General features: G+C 51.5%; 1 protein-coding gene across 1 annotated transcript in view; it reads left to right on the top strand.

Annotated features, from left to right (window-relative positions):
* Positions 1 to 20,306, top strand: part of HPSE2 (heparanase 2 (inactive)) — a gene marked incomplete at both ends in the record, with an annotated part of 112,093 nt that overhangs the window by 71,424 nt on the left and 20,363 nt on the right. Inside the window, 3 exons of the mRNA XM_082486029.1 lie at positions 1,867 to 2,040; positions 2,630 to 2,801; positions 13,459 to 13,506. Coding sequence (XP_082342155.1) covers positions 1,867 to 2,040; positions 2,630 to 2,801; positions 13,459 to 13,506 — 394 coding nt within the window. The remainder of the gene's footprint in view (positions 1 to 1,866; positions 2,041 to 2,629; positions 2,802 to 13,458; positions 13,507 to 20,306) is intronic.

Genomic DNA, 20,306 nt, shown 5'->3' with positions numbered 1-20,306 from the left:
GAGGCTTTCAGTGACCAGAAAAGGCGACAGAATAAACACAGACGTAGGGGCTGTGAGCAGCTTATCCCAACCAGAGCGAGCAGCCCCTGGCTGTCACCATCTCACCTGCACCTTGGTCCAGCAGTGTGGGCACAGGGAGTCTCGGAGCATCGCCCCGGGCTTAGAGCAATTCCCTGAGCCTGCGGTCGCCTCCTGTCCATCCCCTTCAGCTCCCTTGGCCATGGTGGTGCATGCTGGCACCCTTAGTGCCACGGCAAGCCTGATGTGTGTATCCTCTGCTCCTTTATACCTCTCTTTATTGGAGATGTGTAAAAAGACCCAGAGCCGGCTGCCTACACCCTTCAGTTTAACAGCAAATTACTGATATCTGCTCTGGTGGTGCGTATTTCTCACTGCAGCTCAGTCTAGGTCAGGGTTACCTGACTTTCTGTAGAGGATATCATGTGCAATCTTGTCAAAAGCCTTAAAGACCATCAAAGTATAAGACCTAAATGGCTGCTTTGCTGCCCGCAAGCCCTTCTCTCCTGTCAGTAGATTGCTTCAGTGTGATTTGTTCTTGACACATTCCTGTGGCTGTTGATCATCTCCTTATATTTTGTAAGTGCTGACAAGCAGCTTGATTTTTTGTCCAAGTATTTTTCTGGGACCTGAAGCCGGTCTGCCTACTCTGTAATTCCCCGGCGTCTCCTTCGCCTCTTCAGAAAGCAGAGCCCTCGGTCTGCCCTCTCCAGCCCCCTGGAACCTCCCCATCCCCAGTGGCTCCTCACAATTAAGTGGTTGCATCTCCGAGGCTGCTTCAGGAAGCTCGCCGAGTGTCCTGGGATGCAGTTCAACAGGCAGGGGTGATTGAAAACACCACAGTTATCTAATTACTCTCTAACAAAATCTCCTCTTGCCGTCGCGTGAGTTCATATCCTGCAAACACTGGCATTAGCTTCATCAGACATTTGATTGTGTTTGAGTTTTTAGGGAAGATTGAAGCAAAAAAAATTAAAAAAAAAAGTATTAAGGATTTTGGCTTTCCCAGCAGCGCCCTGTGCTGATGTCACTCCTCCCTGAATAGCGCGCCAGCTCTTTCTTTGGTCTCTGCTTCTGCTGCTGGCTCGTGCCCCACTGCTCATCAAGGCCACAGCACGGCAGGGGAGATGCCAGCTGGGGAGCTTTTGGGGACCAGCAGGTAGGGCACAAATCCTGCAAAGACGCCAGCACCCCCCCAGGAGAGCCACCCTGGCAGCAGGACTTGGCCGTGCTGTCACCAGGCAGGAAGCCATCCTCTGTCCATGAGCTCAAGAGGTGGACCAAGCTCCTCTCTTTGCGTGCAGAGAGGAGGTTAGCTGGGTGCGTGGTGCACACCTTGGAGGCTCTACTTGGTTATTGCTGGGGCTCCGTTACGACACAGGGGGCTGTGGGAGCTGAGTGAGGGCTGTGGTGGTGTGCAGGAGGGGTGGCCATGAGCTGGCGGCCCTGGGGTGGTGATTTCCTCCTCTGCTCCCCGGGGCACTGTGGGGATCTGCTCTGAAAGAGATGCAAGGCAGGATAAGCACAGAAAAGGCTGAACTTTCCTTGCCAAGAGCAGATGAAAAGAGATGTTATAAAGTCACTGGTCTCTGGTAACATGGCCCCTAGCTCTGACCCAGTGGTGGAAGGCATCCAAGTTTCATGCTGGAAGGAGATGAGCCTGCACTTGGAATCCTATCCCGGTTTCAAAGGTCAGGTGCATTTCTGCGGTTACAGATGTCGCGGGGATGGCATTTGACCCTGGCTCATCCTACACAGAAGCCAAGGTCTGATGGACAGCAAGATTGTTTGAACCTCCCTGGAACTAGGTTTCATTTGAATTACAAGCTGGTTTTTGTTTCTTCCCAGCCAGGTCTCTAGACAAACTCTATAACTTTGCTGACTGCTCTGGCCTTCACCTGATCTTTGCACTGAATGCTTTGCGCCGAAATCCCAACAACTCCTGGAACAGCTCCAATGCTCTCAGCCTGCTGAAGTACAGTGCCAGCAAGAAGTACAACATCTCCTGGGAGCTGGGCAACGGTGAGTGTGGGAACAAGAGAATCACGGGAACAGAGCTTGCTGTAGCAGAAAGGTATTCCCTTTCGGAAGAGGATATTTGCACATCCCAGGATGTTTTGCCAGTGTAGGTTCAGAGGGATTTAAAGGCTCCTGCTATAAGGCAGCGCCATCTCTAAGGCAGACCTGGCATGTGTTCACACTTTAGCTGGATGTTTCCATCAGTTGGTATTAAACACATGAAAAGCCTTTGACCCGGGCTATGAGGTACAGCCGGTCCTGGGGCAGGCAGAGCAGCAGCTGTATGGACTTGTATGGTGGCTGCAGTGCCAGGGGAAGTGGGGCACCCTACAGGGACAAAAGCATGACACCAAGGTGGAGGTCCTTCACCCAGCACACAGCAAAAGGGACACGGGAGGAGATGCTGGCACAGGAGAGCGAGAGATGGCCCCCATCCACACCTCAGCGGCTCCTTCTGCTGCTCGGCAGAGCAGGCAGGCGGCTCTGCGGAGCTCAAGCTGTGCGACAGCGTGTGAGCTGTGTGTCTCTCTCCGGAAGCGCGGATGAAGGAGCAGAGCTGGCAAGCCTTGCTTGTCTATTTTTATTTTCCCAGAGCCCAATAACTATCGGACCCTGATCGGCCGCTCGGTGAACGGCAGCCAGCTGGGGAAGGACTACATCCAGCTGAGAAGCCTGCTGCAGCTTATCCGCACTTATTCCAGAGCAAACCTCTACGGGCCGAACATTGGGAGGCCCAGAAAGAATGTCATCGCTCTCCTGGAAGGGTAAGTGATGTTGTTTTGATCAAGAAGAGATCAGAAACCCCTCCGGAGACTGATACTCTCTGCAGCAGGTAGACATGCTCTTTGGCTTCCCAATGTCCAACAGCTGCCAGGACAGCCAGGCTCCGTGCAGCCCAGCCACCGCAGTACCAGGGGCTTGGCGACACGGTTGTCTGTGCTGCTAAACTTCCGCAGAAGTCCCTGGTGGGATTTTGGTCTGGGCTGACTAACACTCTCCCAAGTATTCCGAGCGTTTCCCAATTACAGACAGACTGAGGTGCTCACCTTGTTTGGATGTAAAGATAGCGCAGTGGTGCGGATGCAGGCTGCTGCGCGCCTGTGGGCTTCAGGGCCAGGAGGTGGGTCCTGGCACCGCTTATCAGTGTGGACATCGTCTCAGAGTCCTCCTGGACAAATTGTTTTGCTCTTCCCCTTTGGTGGCTTCTTCTCCCTCTGCTTTCTCCATCTGTGCAGAGGAAGAACCTGTAGCAACTTTCTTCGCTGGCCAAGCCCTCTTCTCTCTCCTAGGAGAATTGGCACGTCTCTAGTTTGGGGAGGCCAGAGGTGGAGAAGGAATGGTGACAGTGAGGGACGCGGACACCTGGAGGTGACATTGGACAGCTACAGGAACCAGAGAGGTGTGGGAGCCTGCTGGCAGCAGGAATGGGGACTGTGCAGCTCGAAGACCTTGCAGCAGAGGGGAAATTCCCTGCAGGACTGTAAACAGAAACTCCAGTGCAGAGGGCTGGGCAGGGGGAGGTGTGGAAGGGACTCTGCTGGGAGCAAAGCTGGGTCTAGCATTCATTAACATCTGCATGAATGATCTGGCAGAAACAATAAACAGCACACTGATGCAGTCCCTGGCGAGGCGGGGAGGGAGCCAGGGCCAGATTCTCAGCTCTGCTGCAGCAGCACAAAGAGACCATAAAGCTGGTGGAACCAGCTGCGGCGCCAGCATCCCTCCCACTGACGAAGGTGGGGGAGCAGCCCCTGTGCCCACAGAGCACGGCTGCCGCCGATGCCGCTTGGGCGCATCGCTCGCCAGAGCCCCTGCATTCGGTGTGGCGCAGGGGGAGTTACAAAATGTTGTAGTAGCCTTGATCAGCAGGAAATCTATTAGCGCCGGGAGGAGCGGGCTGAGTAAGGAAAACAACAGGGATGAGAGCCAAGAAGCTCTTAGAGAAAGGGAAGTCCTACTGCTGCGTTTGCCCTTCGTGCGCCGCAGCCGGGTCCCAGGGAAGAGGGGTTGGAAGAGCCGAGTCGCACGGCCAGGGTGGTCTGGCAGCTCTGCGTCGCTGGAGCTGTGCTCTGACTGATGGTGACCCTGGGAGCGAGGTGGTAGTGTACAATCCGATGGAGAGGATGGCAGAAACATCATCTTGAATGAGACGGAAGGGAGGTAAGAGCTAGGGTTTGAGCAGCCCTGGTGATGGGGGCTCTCCAGACCCCCACGTTGGTCTGGAAGAGCTGTAATGAGCACGCCCACTCTCCAAGCTATATGCTGTTTCTCTGCTGCCATCCCTGCCTGCCAGGGTGATGCTGGTCCGCAGACGCTCAAAGTGATTTCTCTCTCCCATGGAGAAACCTTGTGTCCTGCACTCCAAACCCTGGTGTCTGCGGCTCATGGCGAGTGGCACGTGCCTGCATGGCCTTACAGCCCATGGGGTCCTGTGAAACAAGAGCTGCTTGTTTTTCCACATAAAGACCCCATTATTACCAGGCAGGGCATAGAGAGGAGGAACAAGTCTGATTACACAAAGACAAAGGGCTAAATGCTCATTTGCAGTGTTTGGAAACGGAGTTGCAAAAGGACAAACAAATAAACCACAGTGCCTGAGCTGCTCGACAGCACGAGCTTTATTCCCAGCAGCTCCCTGAGGTCTCGTCAGTATTCTCAGTTAGTGCTACCGAGAGCTCTGCCTTCTGCAGGAGCATTGCAGAACTGGTCAATGGGATGTGGCTCAGCATGTGCTTGGGGCTGTCACAGCCAGGAAGTCCCTCTCGGGATCCTGAGTGAGCCCCACACAGTCAGCAAGCAGGAGAGAGGAGGAGGAATTTAGGAAGGTGCTCTCAATGGTAAGCCTGCTGTCTGCCTTGCTAGACCACCATGAACGGTCTACGTGGTGCTCGCAGTAGGATGAAGGCTCCAGAGCAAATGAAGTGTGTGCGGTTAATAGTCCTGATGATGTGAAATCTGCAAAGTTTTGCTCATATTTTAAAAAACGTGATGAAGAGCAGAAGTCAACCAGGTAGGCAGATTATGACTCAAGTGTTAAGTGAGGCTGGAGGGGAGAGATGAGAGACCCCAGAGCAGAAGACAGGATGGGTGGATTGGTCTGGCAGGCAATCAGTGTCCTGTTAGACAAAGTGAGGAAGCAGGTTTTGATGGGGGAAATAATGGAAATGAGCTGAAGTGGGAGAGGAGAGCTCGGAGAGGCCCAGGGAGTGTGATCTCTGACACTAGAAGCTGGAGTTTGATGTTCTCCTGGGAAAGCCTCTAGAGTTACCTGAGGTGCTGAAACACTCAGAATAGTCTCATTGTGAAGTATTACCTAAAATTACATTTTCCTGATGCATCCTCTGTGTTCCAAACACTGTAGTCTATTGTTTAACCATTATCTCAAGCATCCAAGCTAAACTTATTCTTTATGTTTAATCCTTGTCCTGCGATAATGGTAGTGTCAACATGAATTGGGCTTTGCACTCTGCTGTGCACCAGGTTGTCTGTCTCAACAATGGTAGATGAACACCTCCAGGTCCATTCTGACCCAATCCTAGGGCCTGTCCTCCAGGACAGGCTGGGACTGAACCCCTCCTGGGATGCCACCTTTCTCTGGGGTCTGCTAGAAAGGCTAGATGATGAGTGTAGATCAGACATCTGAAGGTTTCCAGCATGTAGGGGTGCGTGCACGCTGTCCTTAAGCAGGTGACACGGAGCTGTGCTGGGTGAAACCTATGCGTTTTCTGATGATGGAGGTAGGATATGGTGAGGGGAGGAAAGCCCTGCCTGAAAGACAGCAGCACGGGCTTTGCACACCCTTCACTGCCGAGTTATTGCTCCCGAGCTCTTGCACCACCCTGCACGGTGCAATGGCTCCGAGCAGCCAGAGAGCGTATCCGTGTCACTCTGGGCTGGCAAGTTCCGGAGACTGCACCAGGACTGCTACTGCTGACGTAAGGACGGGCTCTGCGGTGACAGAGCATTGCTCCGATGGCTGGGGTCTGCTGCGCGGGAGGCTGGAAATGGTGTCTTGTGAATGCACAGGTGCAAGAGGGAATTTCTCCAGACACAACCAACAGTTGAGTTTGATGAGGTGTTAATTAGACCATTCATGCAGCCTGAGCTGTTGGAGAGCAGACCATGTTAGCTACCTACTGCGTCTGCGGGTACAGGAATCCCAGAACTGCTCAGAATTTGCTTGGGGAAAAAATTGTGAGATTCTAAGGAATTAACATAGATTTTAACAGCAGATCAGGCATCAGACACAAAGGTTAATGCACGACTGAGTCACACACTCAGTGCTGGAAGAGAAGAAACATGAGGGAAAGCCATTAGGAAGAAGAGATGCTAACACATGTTAAAGCTCAGAACATTTGGTACAAAACTTATGCTGACATGTCCGGGCAGGTTTGGCTAGGGGCTCTCACGACCTGTTGTTCCTCAGCTGATGTAGCTTAGTTTTTGCCACTGGACACTCACAAGCGTCAGGGTGTTACCTCCACCATGGCAGAAGCTGCAGTGCCAAGAGGGTAAGGGCTGGCAGGCACTTGTGTCCACGCTAGGCTGGCTGTTGTTGGTGCTCTGTGGCCACTTTGGGTCCCGAGCCTGCTGAAGCCACCAGACAAGTGAAAATCTTTCTTTCCTTTCCCTACCTCCTCGTCCCCCAGCTCTCAGAGCCACCAGACCTGCTGCCTCCCTGGTTTTCCGTCTGCCCTCTTTACAGCTTCCTTGGCCCCTTGCTGCTTTTGTCACCATTGCACATCTACCTCTGGTCACAGAGCCACAACACCTCCAGCCACATGGCAGCAGCAGGCGAGGAGGTGCCCACATGTCAGTCCTCACCTCGCAAGGCACATGAGTTTCTCATCTTTCGTGATTTTACTGCCTCCTACTCCTGGTTTGTAGCAACTGCAGGGAGTTAACCACCAGTCTGGGTGACTTTGGCTCCTTTTGGTGATAATGTCATTCTACGGTGCTCTGAAAGGAGCCCATAAAGGTGAGGAAGCACATTTGTCAGTGGTGATAAAACTCTTCCTCCCTGCCAGCTGTGGACATGGCAGGGTTGGGAGGAGGTGTGGAGATGATGTCTTGGTTATCTGCGGCAACCCAGGTAAGGCTCAGGTTAAAACCTGTCCCAGTCCTCAGCCCTGCTCCTTGCACCCACAAATCAACCCCAAGCCCAGGTTCCTATGTTGGTGCTTATGTGGTAGAGAGAAGTGTTAGCTTATAGCTCTTGAAATGCCACAGGCTGTACACTTAGGGTCCAATGGTTATGTTGGACCAGAGGCCAAAGCAAAAGCAAGGTGCTAAAAATGGGAGAGTCTTTGACAGTATTTTCATGATGACTGCCTATGCCTTATGTTGGTGCCATCACAAGGGTGAAGAGGGCTGTGGCGCTCAGAGCAGGTCAGCACCCATCAGTCAGTCCAGGCATTGCTTTTTATCCGCCACTTGTTCTGGAGTAGCAGCCAAAGACAGTGTATGGACAGAGCTTGTTTATTTAAATTCGAGTAGGGAAGAGAAACAAGGAGAGCCTGGAGTAGGCGGTATCCATCAGAGGGAAAGACTCTGGGTGGGTTTCAGGAAGAAATGTAGGTATTTGTCCTGTCCTCTTGCTGACAAGGACTTCTGCGCTCTTTGACACAGGGGACTAGTAACCACTGTGTTTTTTAGAAGCGCTGTTTAACTTTCTTTAAAAAGTACATCCTTGCTGTGTTGGTCTAAGGCTCCTTAGTGATGCCACAGAGGCGAGCAGGTCTCTGACAGCGGAGCCAGAAGCTTCACCCATATGCAAGCTACCGCAAGGCTGGTGGCACTGACTGTACCGGGACACTGAATAGGTCCAGAGCAAGAATTTTGTGCAAAAAATCAAGCCACAAGACAAGCAACATTACACTAATGATACAAAGGGAGGAGGAGGTCACCGCAGCATGAACTCAAGCTCCGGTAGCATTGAACTTATGAGTGAATCCATTCATAAATACATTGAAATGAGGTGTGAAGGATGTGATGAGGCATTTTGTGGTTGGTTATATAGCAGGGTCAAGGATCTGAGATATAAGCAGGGATTTAGCTATTGCTCTTTCAAGAGGAAAGAGTTAAGATAGTTGTTGCTGAAACTTGATCTGTGTGGCTGGAATGCCAAAATCACGTTCACCTGTATAGGAAGAACAAAACGGTTAAGAAAAGACATAGATGAGATTATGCCGCTGTATAAGTACACAGTGTACTTTCATCCTGTTTGCTATCTACAATCTTAGTTATTTCATCTCAGCAAAGATGTAATAGGATCAGGAGGGTTACAAGGAGAGGAGCCAAGGATGTGCGGAGGTATGTGATGTCTTCATGTGAGAAGAGATTAAATAGGCTGTGCCTCTTCAGCTCAGAAGACAGACAGCTCAGAGGGAATGTTATCGAGGCCCACAAGCATGTGAATGGGGTGTTTTTTCCACAGTGCAGAAAGTAGTTTGGAAGGAAGCTTTGGAAAGAAGGAGGAAGCTTTTTCACATGGTACATGATGGCATTGTAGAAGTCATTGTCACAGGGGGGCATGGAGGCCGGAGCTGTGTGTGTTCAGAAAGGGACTGGACAAATCAATGGTGGGAAAAAGCATCAGCGTTAATGCAACGTCATGGTCCAAATGCAACAGTCACTGGAGTGCAGATTACCAAGGCTGGGTGGGTCAGTCTGGGACATAAAGCCCTTTTTGCTAGAAGGCTTGTGTAGCCCTGCTATAGATCAGGTTGGTTGAAGAAAGGTGATGCTGAGCAGAGAGACAATACTATATAGCAGCAGATTTGTATGTAGTCCCCACCAGGCTCTGTTCCCTGAAGTGAAATCCCTGTCTGAATCCCAGGTCAGTCTTTGCAGCAGCTGTATTGAGTTTGGTTTAGTACCTGTCTCTGCTGCTGCAGGTATCTGATTGTGCTACTGAAACCTGAAGAAGTTAGCAAGTGACATCTGTGCTTTAGTCCCCCTCACCAAAAAGATTCAGACACAAGATAAAGCTATTTCTACCCGTCACTGGTGGCTCAAAGGGCAGAGATCAGCCACCCAGCTCTAGGGATCAATCACGGCACCACAGGCAGGCCAGTATTGGTCCTACGTTTGGGGCTTGAGGGGGGTCAGTTTGCTTTTGTAGTCCTCCAGGGAGTAGCAGATGAAATAACCTGTGTTTGTGAAGTCCAGCACCCAGGAGTCAGTCAGTCAGACGATGATGCTAAACCATCTGGGAACCTGTGCAACAGTAACTTCTCTCCTTGCACAGCTGCATTCTTTGTTACAGGATCACTTTTTTTTTTTTTATTATTTAAAGGATGACAATCCGCAATTACCTGCATGGGAAAGAGATTTCCAAAAGCAGATGGCTCTTTAATGTATCAGGAATAAGCCTAGGAAGTTCCAGTGGCTGGAAGCTGAAGCCAGACACATTCAGATGAGAAATAACATACTTGGAGGCTAATTAACCATGGGAGCAATTTGCTTAAGGTTGCAGTAGGTGCTCCATGACTGGCAAGTATTGAATCAAGCCAGGAGATCTATTTCGGAGACGTGCCCACACTCAAGTGAAAGTTGCAGTCCTGGGAGATGTGGCTATGGGAGCTGCTCTGGGAAAGGTCAGATTTGAGCCGTGGTATCACAGTATAGAGTTGTGGTGTCGGTACCATCTCGTGGTGTTGCAGTTCTTCTGCCCCACTCTCCCACAGCTGACTTGTGACGTGCTGTCCCACCTTTTGCCCGTAATACCATTTCTGGGACAAAGCTGTGAACTGTTTGGGTGACTAAGCAATGCTAAATTACCTTTTTCTCAGTGCTTGTTTAAAAAAAAAAAAAAAAAAAAAGCTTAAGAGCTTAAGCCTCAGTTCTAGCTCAACACAGGCCCCACAAATAGTAGTGCTGGCATAGGATGCCGGCACATGGGCAGCTGCAAGGGTGAGGAGATGGACATATCCGAGCTCAGTGACTTTGTGTAAACTGCAGTACCACAAACTCCCTGCCCGAGGCTCCTGTTCCTCCATGAGCCTCTGACACATTCTGTTTTCCCACCTAGAGATGCTGCCCCAGCAGATGTTGAGGACTTCAACGATTTGCCCGGGTTTCTGATATGTGGAAGTCCAGCCGGGGATACCGCATGGCCGTGCCCCGCGGCTGCCACCCATCTGAATTACGGGGCATCGCTGCGGTAGTTGCCCACGTTGTCTGCACAGCACAGGCTCAGCTTGTCCTGGGTGTGGGGGGGTGGTTTTACTGCACAGGCACTGCGTGGTCGATTGGTGCTTACAGAGAAAGGCCAATGTGTAGGAAAATGGCAGATTTACTGCGCCAGCCCAGCCCATCTGTGCAGCACATGTGTAGGGACCGGAGCCCTCCCGGAAGCGTCTGGTTTGCTCTGCCTGCACCGCGCTGCACACATGGACATCACGCAGTCCAGGAAATCCCAGATAAAAATGTGCCAGCGCTGGTCATTTGGACCGTATGGATCTTCACTGGCCTCAAAATCTGTGGTTTGAGCCACACAGGTGCTACAGGAATAAAGGGATTAGTAACATCTGTATGCCTAAACCGAGGATATTTGGATACTGGTGTGTCACTGCATCTCCACCTGCCCTGGGCTTTCATCTCTTGCTTATGCAGTACCACTTGTGGGCTGTTGAGCTGCTCTGGGTTCCCTTTGGAGGGCAGAGACCATTGGCCAAGTCATCTGGGGTGCTACAGGCACAACTCCACCATTAAGGCAGGACTTGAAGTTTTACCGCGAACTTTTGAACTTCATCCTGCAAAAATCTCAATAAAAGGAAAAAGAAAGAAAAACAGACGTGGAAAGCAAAATTTGAGCTAGATGTGCATCTTTTATGGTAAAATTTGAAAATGACCAGAACTAACCAATTTATTTCGCTCTTACGGAGACAGAAGAGGAACGCTAAGCAAACCAGGGCCTTTTCTGTCCTGCTTTTGGTTTGCACTGTGCTGCCTGAGTGATGCCTGTGTCCTAGAACAACATTTTCTCAGGAGCTTTTTAACAACAGGTCACTTAGCTTCCTAGAGATGTGGGAGATGGGACAGATGGATGTCCTGCTTCTGCTGCTCCAGGGATGCTAGAGGTTATATTGAGGGTTTGCTTTGCTCTTCAGTCCCTGCTCAAAGACTGCTCTAGCGGGTATGTTTGCAGCAGGGCTATAGGCACTGTGGAAATGGTGAGGAACACCAAAGAACTTCTTCCTCCGAGCTCTGTCTGCTCATGGTTTTGGACTGTGAGTGGAGAGTGCCAAGCTGAGCCTGAAGAGCTGGTTTAGTGAAGTCCAGGATGGTTTATTTCGCAGCCATAACATAAAGCATTTGAGGTTAGAAAGCTGATCTTCAAACCCAATTGCAATATATCGATCTTCAAACCCAATATAGATGGTGTTCATAATTTCAGCTTAGACTTCATTAATTCACTCTTGTACACTTTGTGCATTACACTTTAGGCAGCAGTCTCTGTACTGAGCATTTAAAACCTGGGACTCGGGTGTTTTTTGATCCCTTTATCATATTTCTGCGCACTTAGTTTTGTAGAACAGCAGCCGCTCCATAGCAATGTTTGCAAAATCCCCTTTTCCTTTTGAGCCAGATGAGCTGTGCGTGTTGTGCGGATTTCGCACCTCACTGGGGCTGGTCCAGCCGATCTCTGAACCCTGCCCAAACCACTGCCCTGGCACTGGCCTGACCCTCCGGAGAGATATAAAAGCATTTCTGAAAGGTGAGCCCGGGAACTGAAGCTCACAGCACCGCAAGGCAGCAGAATCAGGGATGCATCAGTGCTATGGGGTTTTACAGCGTGTTATTGTTTTTCCATTTCTAATTGTATCTCTTCCCTCTCTGTCCACAGCGATTTATTACTGCTGTCTTTGCCAGTGTCCTCTTATGCTTCACAGGGTCCAGCTGCCCTTTTGTCCCAGTCTATAATTGACCATCGTCATTAATTTAAAGTCAGAATGATTGTTTCCGGGCTATATTTAGCCTGAAGTTTGCTGCTCTTGTTTCAGACCTGATTAGAGGCTCATGTGCCGGAAAGCTTGCTGTTCTTCCCTGCCATGACAACTGGTCTGATAAAAGGGCTCATCTCTCCTCACAAACCTTCCTTTTCCTTCCCCACCCTCTGTCATGGGGCTGTCCTGGGGGAGCTGGGGGTCCCAGGACCCAGGGCCACTCATCCCTGTGTCCTGGTGGAATCAGGACAGCTGTGTGATTCCTGTTGTGTTCCCGGGATCCACATGCATCAAAAAGCAGCCCGAGACAATACGGCATCGGTTTCTTTCTCATCACGTTTGCTTGCTCAAGCCAATGTCTCCTGTCAGGTACATACATTATCACTTCCAAAATGCATCAGCTACGCAGCACATGTTACACTACTGAGCAGAAAAGCGTGCCTGGCCAGTTGGTGTGTGCCTGTGTGTGTTTTCATATCTCTGCTCCTAAGCGTAAGAATAAAGTGACTGCTTGGGCTTCCTGCTGGGAGCCGCAGTTTTCCAAGGCGCAGTTTGGATTGCCGGACCAGGGAGCCAGGGAGGGACCGTCCTGGATGGCAGCAAGCTAGAGGCTGCTGCTGCATGGTCACACATGGACCCCAAGATTAGTGATGGCTTTGGTTTTGGCATCAGCAGCGTAAACAGGTACACCTGTGTGGCCTCAAGTCTGACTCAAATAGGAGCTGTCTGGAGGAGGTGTGTTTTCTTTAAGATAGTTGCGTCCGTAAGCCATCAGGAGACTAATACATATACATATAACTCACTGTAACCTTGTGCATGGAAGGGCTGTGGTCAGTCACAGGAGCAGGACAGACCACAAGTGCACCCAGGGCAGAAACCCATCAGTTTGCTAACAGCCAATGCCAAAGAGCATCCAAAAAAGGGAAGCCGGTAGCAGTATTTGTCCAGCCTTTCCTCCCATCTTCCTGAGCTGGAGGTGGCATCTTTGCATCTAATAGCTTTGCAGGTTTTTCTTCCATTTCACAGTCCTTGCTTGACTCCAGGCAAGGAGTTCCTCAGCTTAAATACATGTTGGGTGAAGAAGTGTCTGCCTTTAAGATGGGCATTTAGAACTTTTTCTTTAATCACTATTGAGGGTTGTTGTAGTCATAGAACTAAGTATATACCCCAAGATCTTGTTCCGGAAATGCTGTTGTGCTCAGAGAGCTCTCCCTACCTTCCCCAAAATGATGCTCAGAGCTCTGCTGCCAGTTGGGTTTCACTCCGTTATCCTCAGCTGTGCGTGCTACAAGCATTTGTATTAAGTCTAATTTATTTCTTCCATTTAAGGATGCAAAGGTTTCATTAGAAAGGGTCTGTGAATGTGGTGACCGCCTTTGCTATCCCGTGATGTAGGATGGACATCGGTTGTTTTAGGACTTCCCCTGTGACAACACTGGGCTTATTTGGTTTCTTCCTCTGTTTCCTATAGGTTCATGAAAGTGGCTGGCAGCACGGTGGATGCTGTTACCTGGCAACAGTAGGTATTCACCATTCTTTCTACTTTCCAACGCTAATTGCAGTGATAAGGCAACGCTGGGAGCAGAGCTGATGCGCTGTCTGTGTGTGAAAGGGGGCAGATGTGTGACAGCCACCTCCTCTGTCCTCCTGCTGCATTCAAAGAAGTGAAAGAGGCTCTGCCCCTCCTTCTGGAGCCTCTTGAACAAATACAGGAGGGGATGTATTAACCTTTACCACGGCAGCTGAGACAGAGGCTAAAAATACTGCTGCCTGCATGCCTGGCCTGCCTGATTGCTGGAAACAAAGCCCTGCGCTGGACCACTGAGGTCCAAGCAGCTCCAGTGGTGGCCAGGTGGGGACAACAGGGAAGCAAAAGCCACATGTGACAGGTGTATGGGACTATCTGAAAGCCCCTTTCCTTCCACCCAAACCACTGTCTCCCTGCAGCCGCTGGCTTGAAGCTAAGATGGTCTGGCCCAGAGGAGGGAGAGGGAGCTTAGTCCAATGGTAAATGTGTAATGCCCCAGTGCCCGCTCCGTTTTGTAAGGGTCCCGCAGACATGCTGCTGTCCTACACTGCAGATGGAGCCCCAGGAGTGGATGTTGACGGAAAGGGGGTGAACATCCAAGATACAGGCCCGGCTGGGGATGCCAGAGAGATGCTGAAACCTGATTTTCCTTCTGGTTTCCTACATGTGCTGCAGTTCAGAAGAGCAAAGCCATCTCTGAGCTGGAGCACTGGGTGTGACAAGCACCAAGTGGAGGGAAACGTTTTCCTATTTGGGGGAAAATCTATAAACACCTTTCTTCTCCTCTTATTTCCAACTGCCCCAGTTTGCACACTGTGGGCAGCGGCAGGCTCCCCAGCAGGCTGTGACTCTGCAATGGGACTGCAAAGGTGAGGCAGTGTACAAGCACAGCAGCAACCGACAGAACTGATAGAAAAAAGGGTGTGTGGGGCAGGCAGGACTCTTTCCTGCATCAGAAAGGACGTTCACTGGAGCAAAACCCATGGTGATACTCCCCCGTTCTCAGAAAAAAGTGGATTTGATCTGATGCTGTGTTAAACTTCCCACGCAGGGCACGGGAGCTGGGGTCTCAGGCGCAAGGAGGGCTTGTGTGTGCCTCCCACAGGGCTTGTTCCCCAAGCTGGTTCTTCACAGAGACCCTTCGTGGGGTGCTCAGGTTGCTTTGCTGAAGTGTAGCAGCGTGGTTTGTAAAGCCCATCTCTTGTAAAAGCCCACCTGGAGACCTGCTCTTAAAAAGAGCTTGCTGGTTTTTAAGACGTGAGGCTTTCTTGCGAGTGCGCCCAGGGTCTCTGTATTGGTGTGTTAACCTTGGAGCCTCCTGCAGAAGCAACTGTTGGCATCTCAGAGTGGTTTATAGCACCAGCATCCAGCAAGCCCCGTTCCTTGTGGTGCTGCAGCGTTGCTTGCTTGGGTGTTTGGCTCCTGGGGCTTCCCTGCCAGGCAGCAGCAGCTCGGTGCAATGGGGGCAGTGGGGTAGCAGAGCGTTTGGAGCAGGATTTGTGTTACTTACAGGCTCATGCTGTGCACTGATGATCTATGTCTCAGCTGGGAGTTTGCTTTTCATGATTACACGATGTGCTGATCGCATTTACTTCGTCCAGGAATTTGCTTTCCGCAACAGGGCTTGGATCCCTGGGCCAAGCCCATGGAGGAGTTGAAGGAACAAACTTCCAGACTTCAGACATGGAGTTTCATGCTGGCGTGCAGGGAATCTGCCCGTGTGTCTGCTATGAAACCTCTTCTTCTAGTGTCAGTGCAAAGAGCTCGGCAGCTCTGGTGCTGAGCACCCTGCGATCGGGAGGGCCGGTGCAGCTCCCCGCGAGGGTCGGTGGGGCTCAGGCGCTGCTTCCCGACCCGTTTGCACTGTGGTGTAGGAGCTGCTTCTCCCCCAGCCCGGGTTTGGAGCTCTGGAGATTGCACCCATCTGCATGTACGAGGACTGGCAATGGCCACAGCTCCGAGCTGGGCTTCTGTACTGTTTATGAATAAATGTCAAAACAGTGTCTCATCCCTCTGCTCCAAACAGCAAAACAAAACAAAACAAGGTCCTTTGTATCCAAGAAGAAAATTATTAGCAGGAAACTAAACTGCTGTCGAACTTCAAGTATGAACGTTTCTGTTCCAAACCCTAACGTTCTCCCGGGATATCGGTTATAAATTTGTCAAATCTGTTATTCCTTTGAAAAGGCTGCGCTCGATCCAGAAAGGGAATTGAGAAGGGAGTACATTGCAGGGATCCCTATTCTCTGTGTGAAAACAGAATATATCTGAAATATATCTGACAGAAAAGTGACACTGGGTGGAAATAAGCAGCCTCGCCAGCCTTTCTGAGAATGGTTTCACTTACATATGTAACTCAGCATGTGTGCCTTCCTCTTCAGAAGTAATGTGTTGCTGGAGAGGGATGTGTGAACGGCTTTGAAACGCTCAGGGAATTTCCACTAAAGGAGGGAGTGGCAGGTGGGACGGACAGTGGCTCTGAGAGTTTTGGCGTTTCCCTGATAATTTAGTTTATTTGTTATGTTTGGTTATGAGTAAATGCTCGGTTTATTGCGGACCCCCTCAGTCTTTGGATGCGGGTTCCCGCTGCTCGGAAACCTCCCCACAGCCATCTCCTCGCTCGGTGCCGGCGTCCTCGCACAAGGGGAAGATTCACTGCCCACTTAAACCTGCAGCCATGCCCGGTCCCCTCCCCGTGCGTGCTCTCTCAGTCTGTATGGCCGGTTTCCCATCCAAAGCGTCATGCAAAACTCCAAGTTTGGCAAATTTAGTGGGCAAATCCTTATGCAACGCTCCCTTTGAAGCACAAATCCCTATTGCTTACAGGGAAAGTAAATGTTTGCCTGTTCACAGCCTGTGGACGTTTTGGCTCCTTGGAGAATGCCATGTTATCTTCCGAGATGGAAAGTCACCCGCCCTGTGTGGCAGTCAGAGGTGCCAGGCGCACAGGCATGTGGGGGATACTGCTTGAAATGCTTTTGCTGGGCTCGGTTTGGGTGACATCTCTTCTGGCTTACACGCATCAGGTGTGCGGATGGAGATGCTCACCAGGCAGTAGCTGTAGCAGGGGGCAGATTTCCTAAAGGTACCCAGGGAAAGTTTCCCAGTGTGCAAACACACCCCCCCACCACCACCACCAATGGATGTACCACGGGTATATATTTTGGCTCGCGTGAACCTGCTGCAGGTGCTCAGGATGCGGTGACTTCTGAGGCTGTGCCTGGAGGAGGGGGTTGCATGAAGGAGTCACTGGCCCATCTCCACCTGTAAACAGACCTGGCCAGGGCATGGCTTTGCAAACTGGCTTGCCATCCTCTGCACTGTCAGATGGAGGGCACAGTCCCTGGCAGCATTGTGGCTCTGGCCACCAGCACAGTCCCAGGTGATGCCAGGGCACGGCCAGGGAGACACCATGGGCCAGAGATGGCTCCCACCGGTGGGATGCAGAGGCACCTCGTCCAGGGGCAGAGAAAAGCATGGGTGTGAGTTGTGCCTTTAGGGCCAGAGAGCAGCCCCCAGTCATTCTTCTTTATCAGTGCATTTATTAGTTGATTGGAGGTGGGCAGTGCCTCTCCCCTGTGCCCACAGGTCTTTACCTGGGGGGAGCTGGTCACATCCCCCCTTTCCTCTCCGGGGGGAGCAGTGGGGCTGTCTGTGTCTGGAGCTGCAGATGGGGGCTCTGCCCTCTCCTCGGGAAGATGCTCAGGGATCAGGGCCGCCTCCCTCGGCAGAGGTGTCTTGGTTTCACAGCTGCGGTGGTGGTGGGGTGTCACGCTGACAGCGGGGTTCTGCCCGGCTCGGCGTCCCCGGCAGGCGGGTGCCCTAATTCCTAGCAGACTCTCCCTGTAGCAGCAGGCAACAAAGTAGATCCGGAAATTCCTGAGCTTTGGGAAGTGGGCTTTAATGTAATTAACTGCAACAGAAGAAGAGGTCAGATAATAGGGGCAAAGGTTTCTCTTTAAAATGAAAGAGGAGGTAAATGAAACCAGCTGCCCGGGAGCCAGTGCACTGCCTTCATTAACTATGGGACGATGCTCACGGTCCCACGCAGCAAATTGTGGATCTTTCCAGAAACCCGTTTTAAAGGCAGCACAAGCCCCGGAGGTGACAGGATAGAGATGTGCAGCCAAGCCCCGGGTTCGCCCGAGAGCCCTGGTGCCTGGCACTGCGCTTCTCTGGGAGGCACTGGGGACCTGTGTGCATCCCAGCCTTGCAGCCTGCCCGAGAACAGGGACGTTTCTGGCTGGCAGCTGTGCTCAGCCCTGCCTCAGATGACCCCCCAGCAGCAGCTTTTTCAGCGTACTGTTCCCAGCTCCTGTCTTTGTGTCTTGAGTCTTGTGCTACTGTTCCATCCAGGGATGGGGGCCGGGAATTGAGGTGGTGCATTTCCTTGCGCTGGCACAAATCCCTGCCCAGCCCTTGGTGGAGTCCTGCCCCTGCACCATGTTCTGGTTTGGCCACCTCCGGAGTGATACAGTGACAATTCCCTTTGCAAAGTGCACTGGTCCTATCACAGGTTTCTAGGCATATTCAAATGAGTTTTTTTAGAAACGGGGTACCCCTTGCTCTGTAAGTGGAAGGGATAGAACTGGCCTCAGCTTTGTACTGTATAATAGGGCACCCAAAGTGGCTGCACATGGCGTTTTCTTTGAGACATGTGTGTCATCTAGGATTTATTTGCTAGATTCCCCTTTTCCTTAGCTGGTTCCTCCAGATTGTCTGTCTGCAGAGATAGCGGCATCAAACTGGGGGACATGATGAGTCAGCTCTGCATGTAACCGCCCGTGTCTATTCTCTCCTGTACTATGAGAAATGGCATGGTCTGTGCCCACGAGGGCATGCTGATATCTCCTAGGCTTCAGGGCCACCTCTGGTGCTACATCGTACCCAGAGCCCACTGGAAGATCTGCCAGCCCCTGTTGGAGCCAAATAGCTTGTCCCTGAGCTATGTGTCCTCTGCAGAGCCATGGCTGCCAGAGACCTGTGCCCACGCTGGGGAGGGCCTGGCCGTTCATCTCCTTTGGTGCTCAGACCTCCCCAGCATGGGGAGAGGAGGATGTGGATGCTGCGGTCCCCTGGGGCCGGCTCGGCCCGGCTGCCTGTGCGCGGTGCTGCTGCCTGGGGAGGTGCTTGTCAGCGCTGGAGCTCTCTGCAGCTGCTGTTGGCTTTTTCGGAGCTTGGAGAGCTGCGACTGTTCAGGGGTTTTTTGGTTTAGGGTTTTTTTTTTTTTTGAAAGTCAAGTGCACTGAGTCATTGTAAATATCAGCAAAGCTGCAGCCTTTACTCCTGGGAATAATCCACGCCTAACGAGCGCTTCTCCTGCTTTAAGGGTCTGTCAGTTGTTTTGTGTTTTGTGGATTTCTATACTGCCTTTACTGAGGGTTAAAGTTTTCAAAAGGAAGTGCCCGAATCTCAGTGGTGAAGCCTACAGCTGGAGACAGCTCATCTGTTCCTGGGTAGCCTGGTACCAAGGCAGACCTCAGGGCCTCGCTCTTCCTCACAAGCCTCATGCAACTGGTGCCATTTTCACCCCTTTCCCAGTTGAGGGAGGTTGAAAGTACCTCTTCGTGTCTGAGCGCTTCCCAGGCAGATCTGCAAGAGATCCTTACCCATCTTACAGAAGCTCATAAATGTCTTCATCCTCTCCTTAAATACCCAAAGCCAAGGCGCTCCCCTCCTGGCTCCCCCAGGAGACATGCTGCCAACAAGATTTCCTGATACTGAAGCAAAGAGTTTATTTTTGCCTTTCATCCCTGTGCCAGTCCCCATTTCTCTGGGTTAACAAAAATGTCAAAAACCCGTGACCGTGGGCATTCCTCTTCCTTGCAGGGTCTCGGCTGTGCTCAGCACAGCAGCATCTTCCCATGCTGCCTCCTCTGCGCGGTCCCTGGGAGGGCAGAGCCTCCTCTGGGGCTGCTCCTGGAGAAATGTTCCTCTCCCTTGGCAGTGGAGCTGTAGGTCTGAGCACACCTTGTGCTGGGATGAGCCGATGAGGCGGTGCAAGCCTGCCTTTGCTCTCTGAGGGGTTTATTCTGGGCTCTGGGACCATATTGGCTTGCACAGACAAGGTGAACCCTGCAGAAAGTCTTCTGCACTGGATGGAGGGGCCATACACAGACTGAGGTCTCTCTAACTCCATCTTTTCCTAGTCAATATAACCTTATTTTTATGGCCTTTTAGCCAGTTTTTGTCCCAAGTGATGGGGTTTTTAGTCCACAGCAGTCTGAAAAAAGCATTTCTGTTCAGTTTTTAAGTGCGGTGCTAAAATCCAAACATCTGCCGTCCCCAGAGTCCATTGCTTTGTAATTTTGTCTTAAAAAGTAATCTCTGTAAACCCCACCACTGCCTGCTGCTTACAGATCGGCTCTGCTCTCGGCAGCCAGTGCTTCGATAGTGTATAAGGGATTGGAATGATTTTGAACGGTTCCTAAGTCCTCTCTCCGGAGATAATTTCTGCCCTTAGCACCTTCCAGTCAACACGGACATACAGAAGTGCCTCTTTCCTCCTTCCCTGGGTTACACAACGCTGGAGAGAAACTGGGTGCGATCCCCTGCTTCGCTGGGGACGCAGCAGGGACTGTGTGCCTGTGGGAGGCTTGGCAGAAGAGACTCTTCTCATTTAATGGATTTCTGTTCTGGGCCAGTTAGTACTGACATTGCTCCCCTTCCACCGCAGCCCTGCGCAACTCCCAGGTGTGTTTACCCGGTTACCTGGGCAGTGACTTGGAGCAAAAAATCCTGTCTGAGCACTCGTGCATGTCGCACGTGTGGCGGGTGCTCTGGCTGAGGCT

The sequence above is a fragment of the Vanellus vanellus genome (assembly GCF_965231255.1).
Source record: "Vanellus vanellus genome assembly, chromosome: 7".
In the NCBI taxonomy this organism is placed as follows: Eukaryota; Metazoa; Chordata; class Aves; order Charadriiformes; family Charadriidae; genus Vanellus; species Vanellus vanellus.
This window is presented reverse-complemented; position numbering and strand designations above follow the sequence as displayed.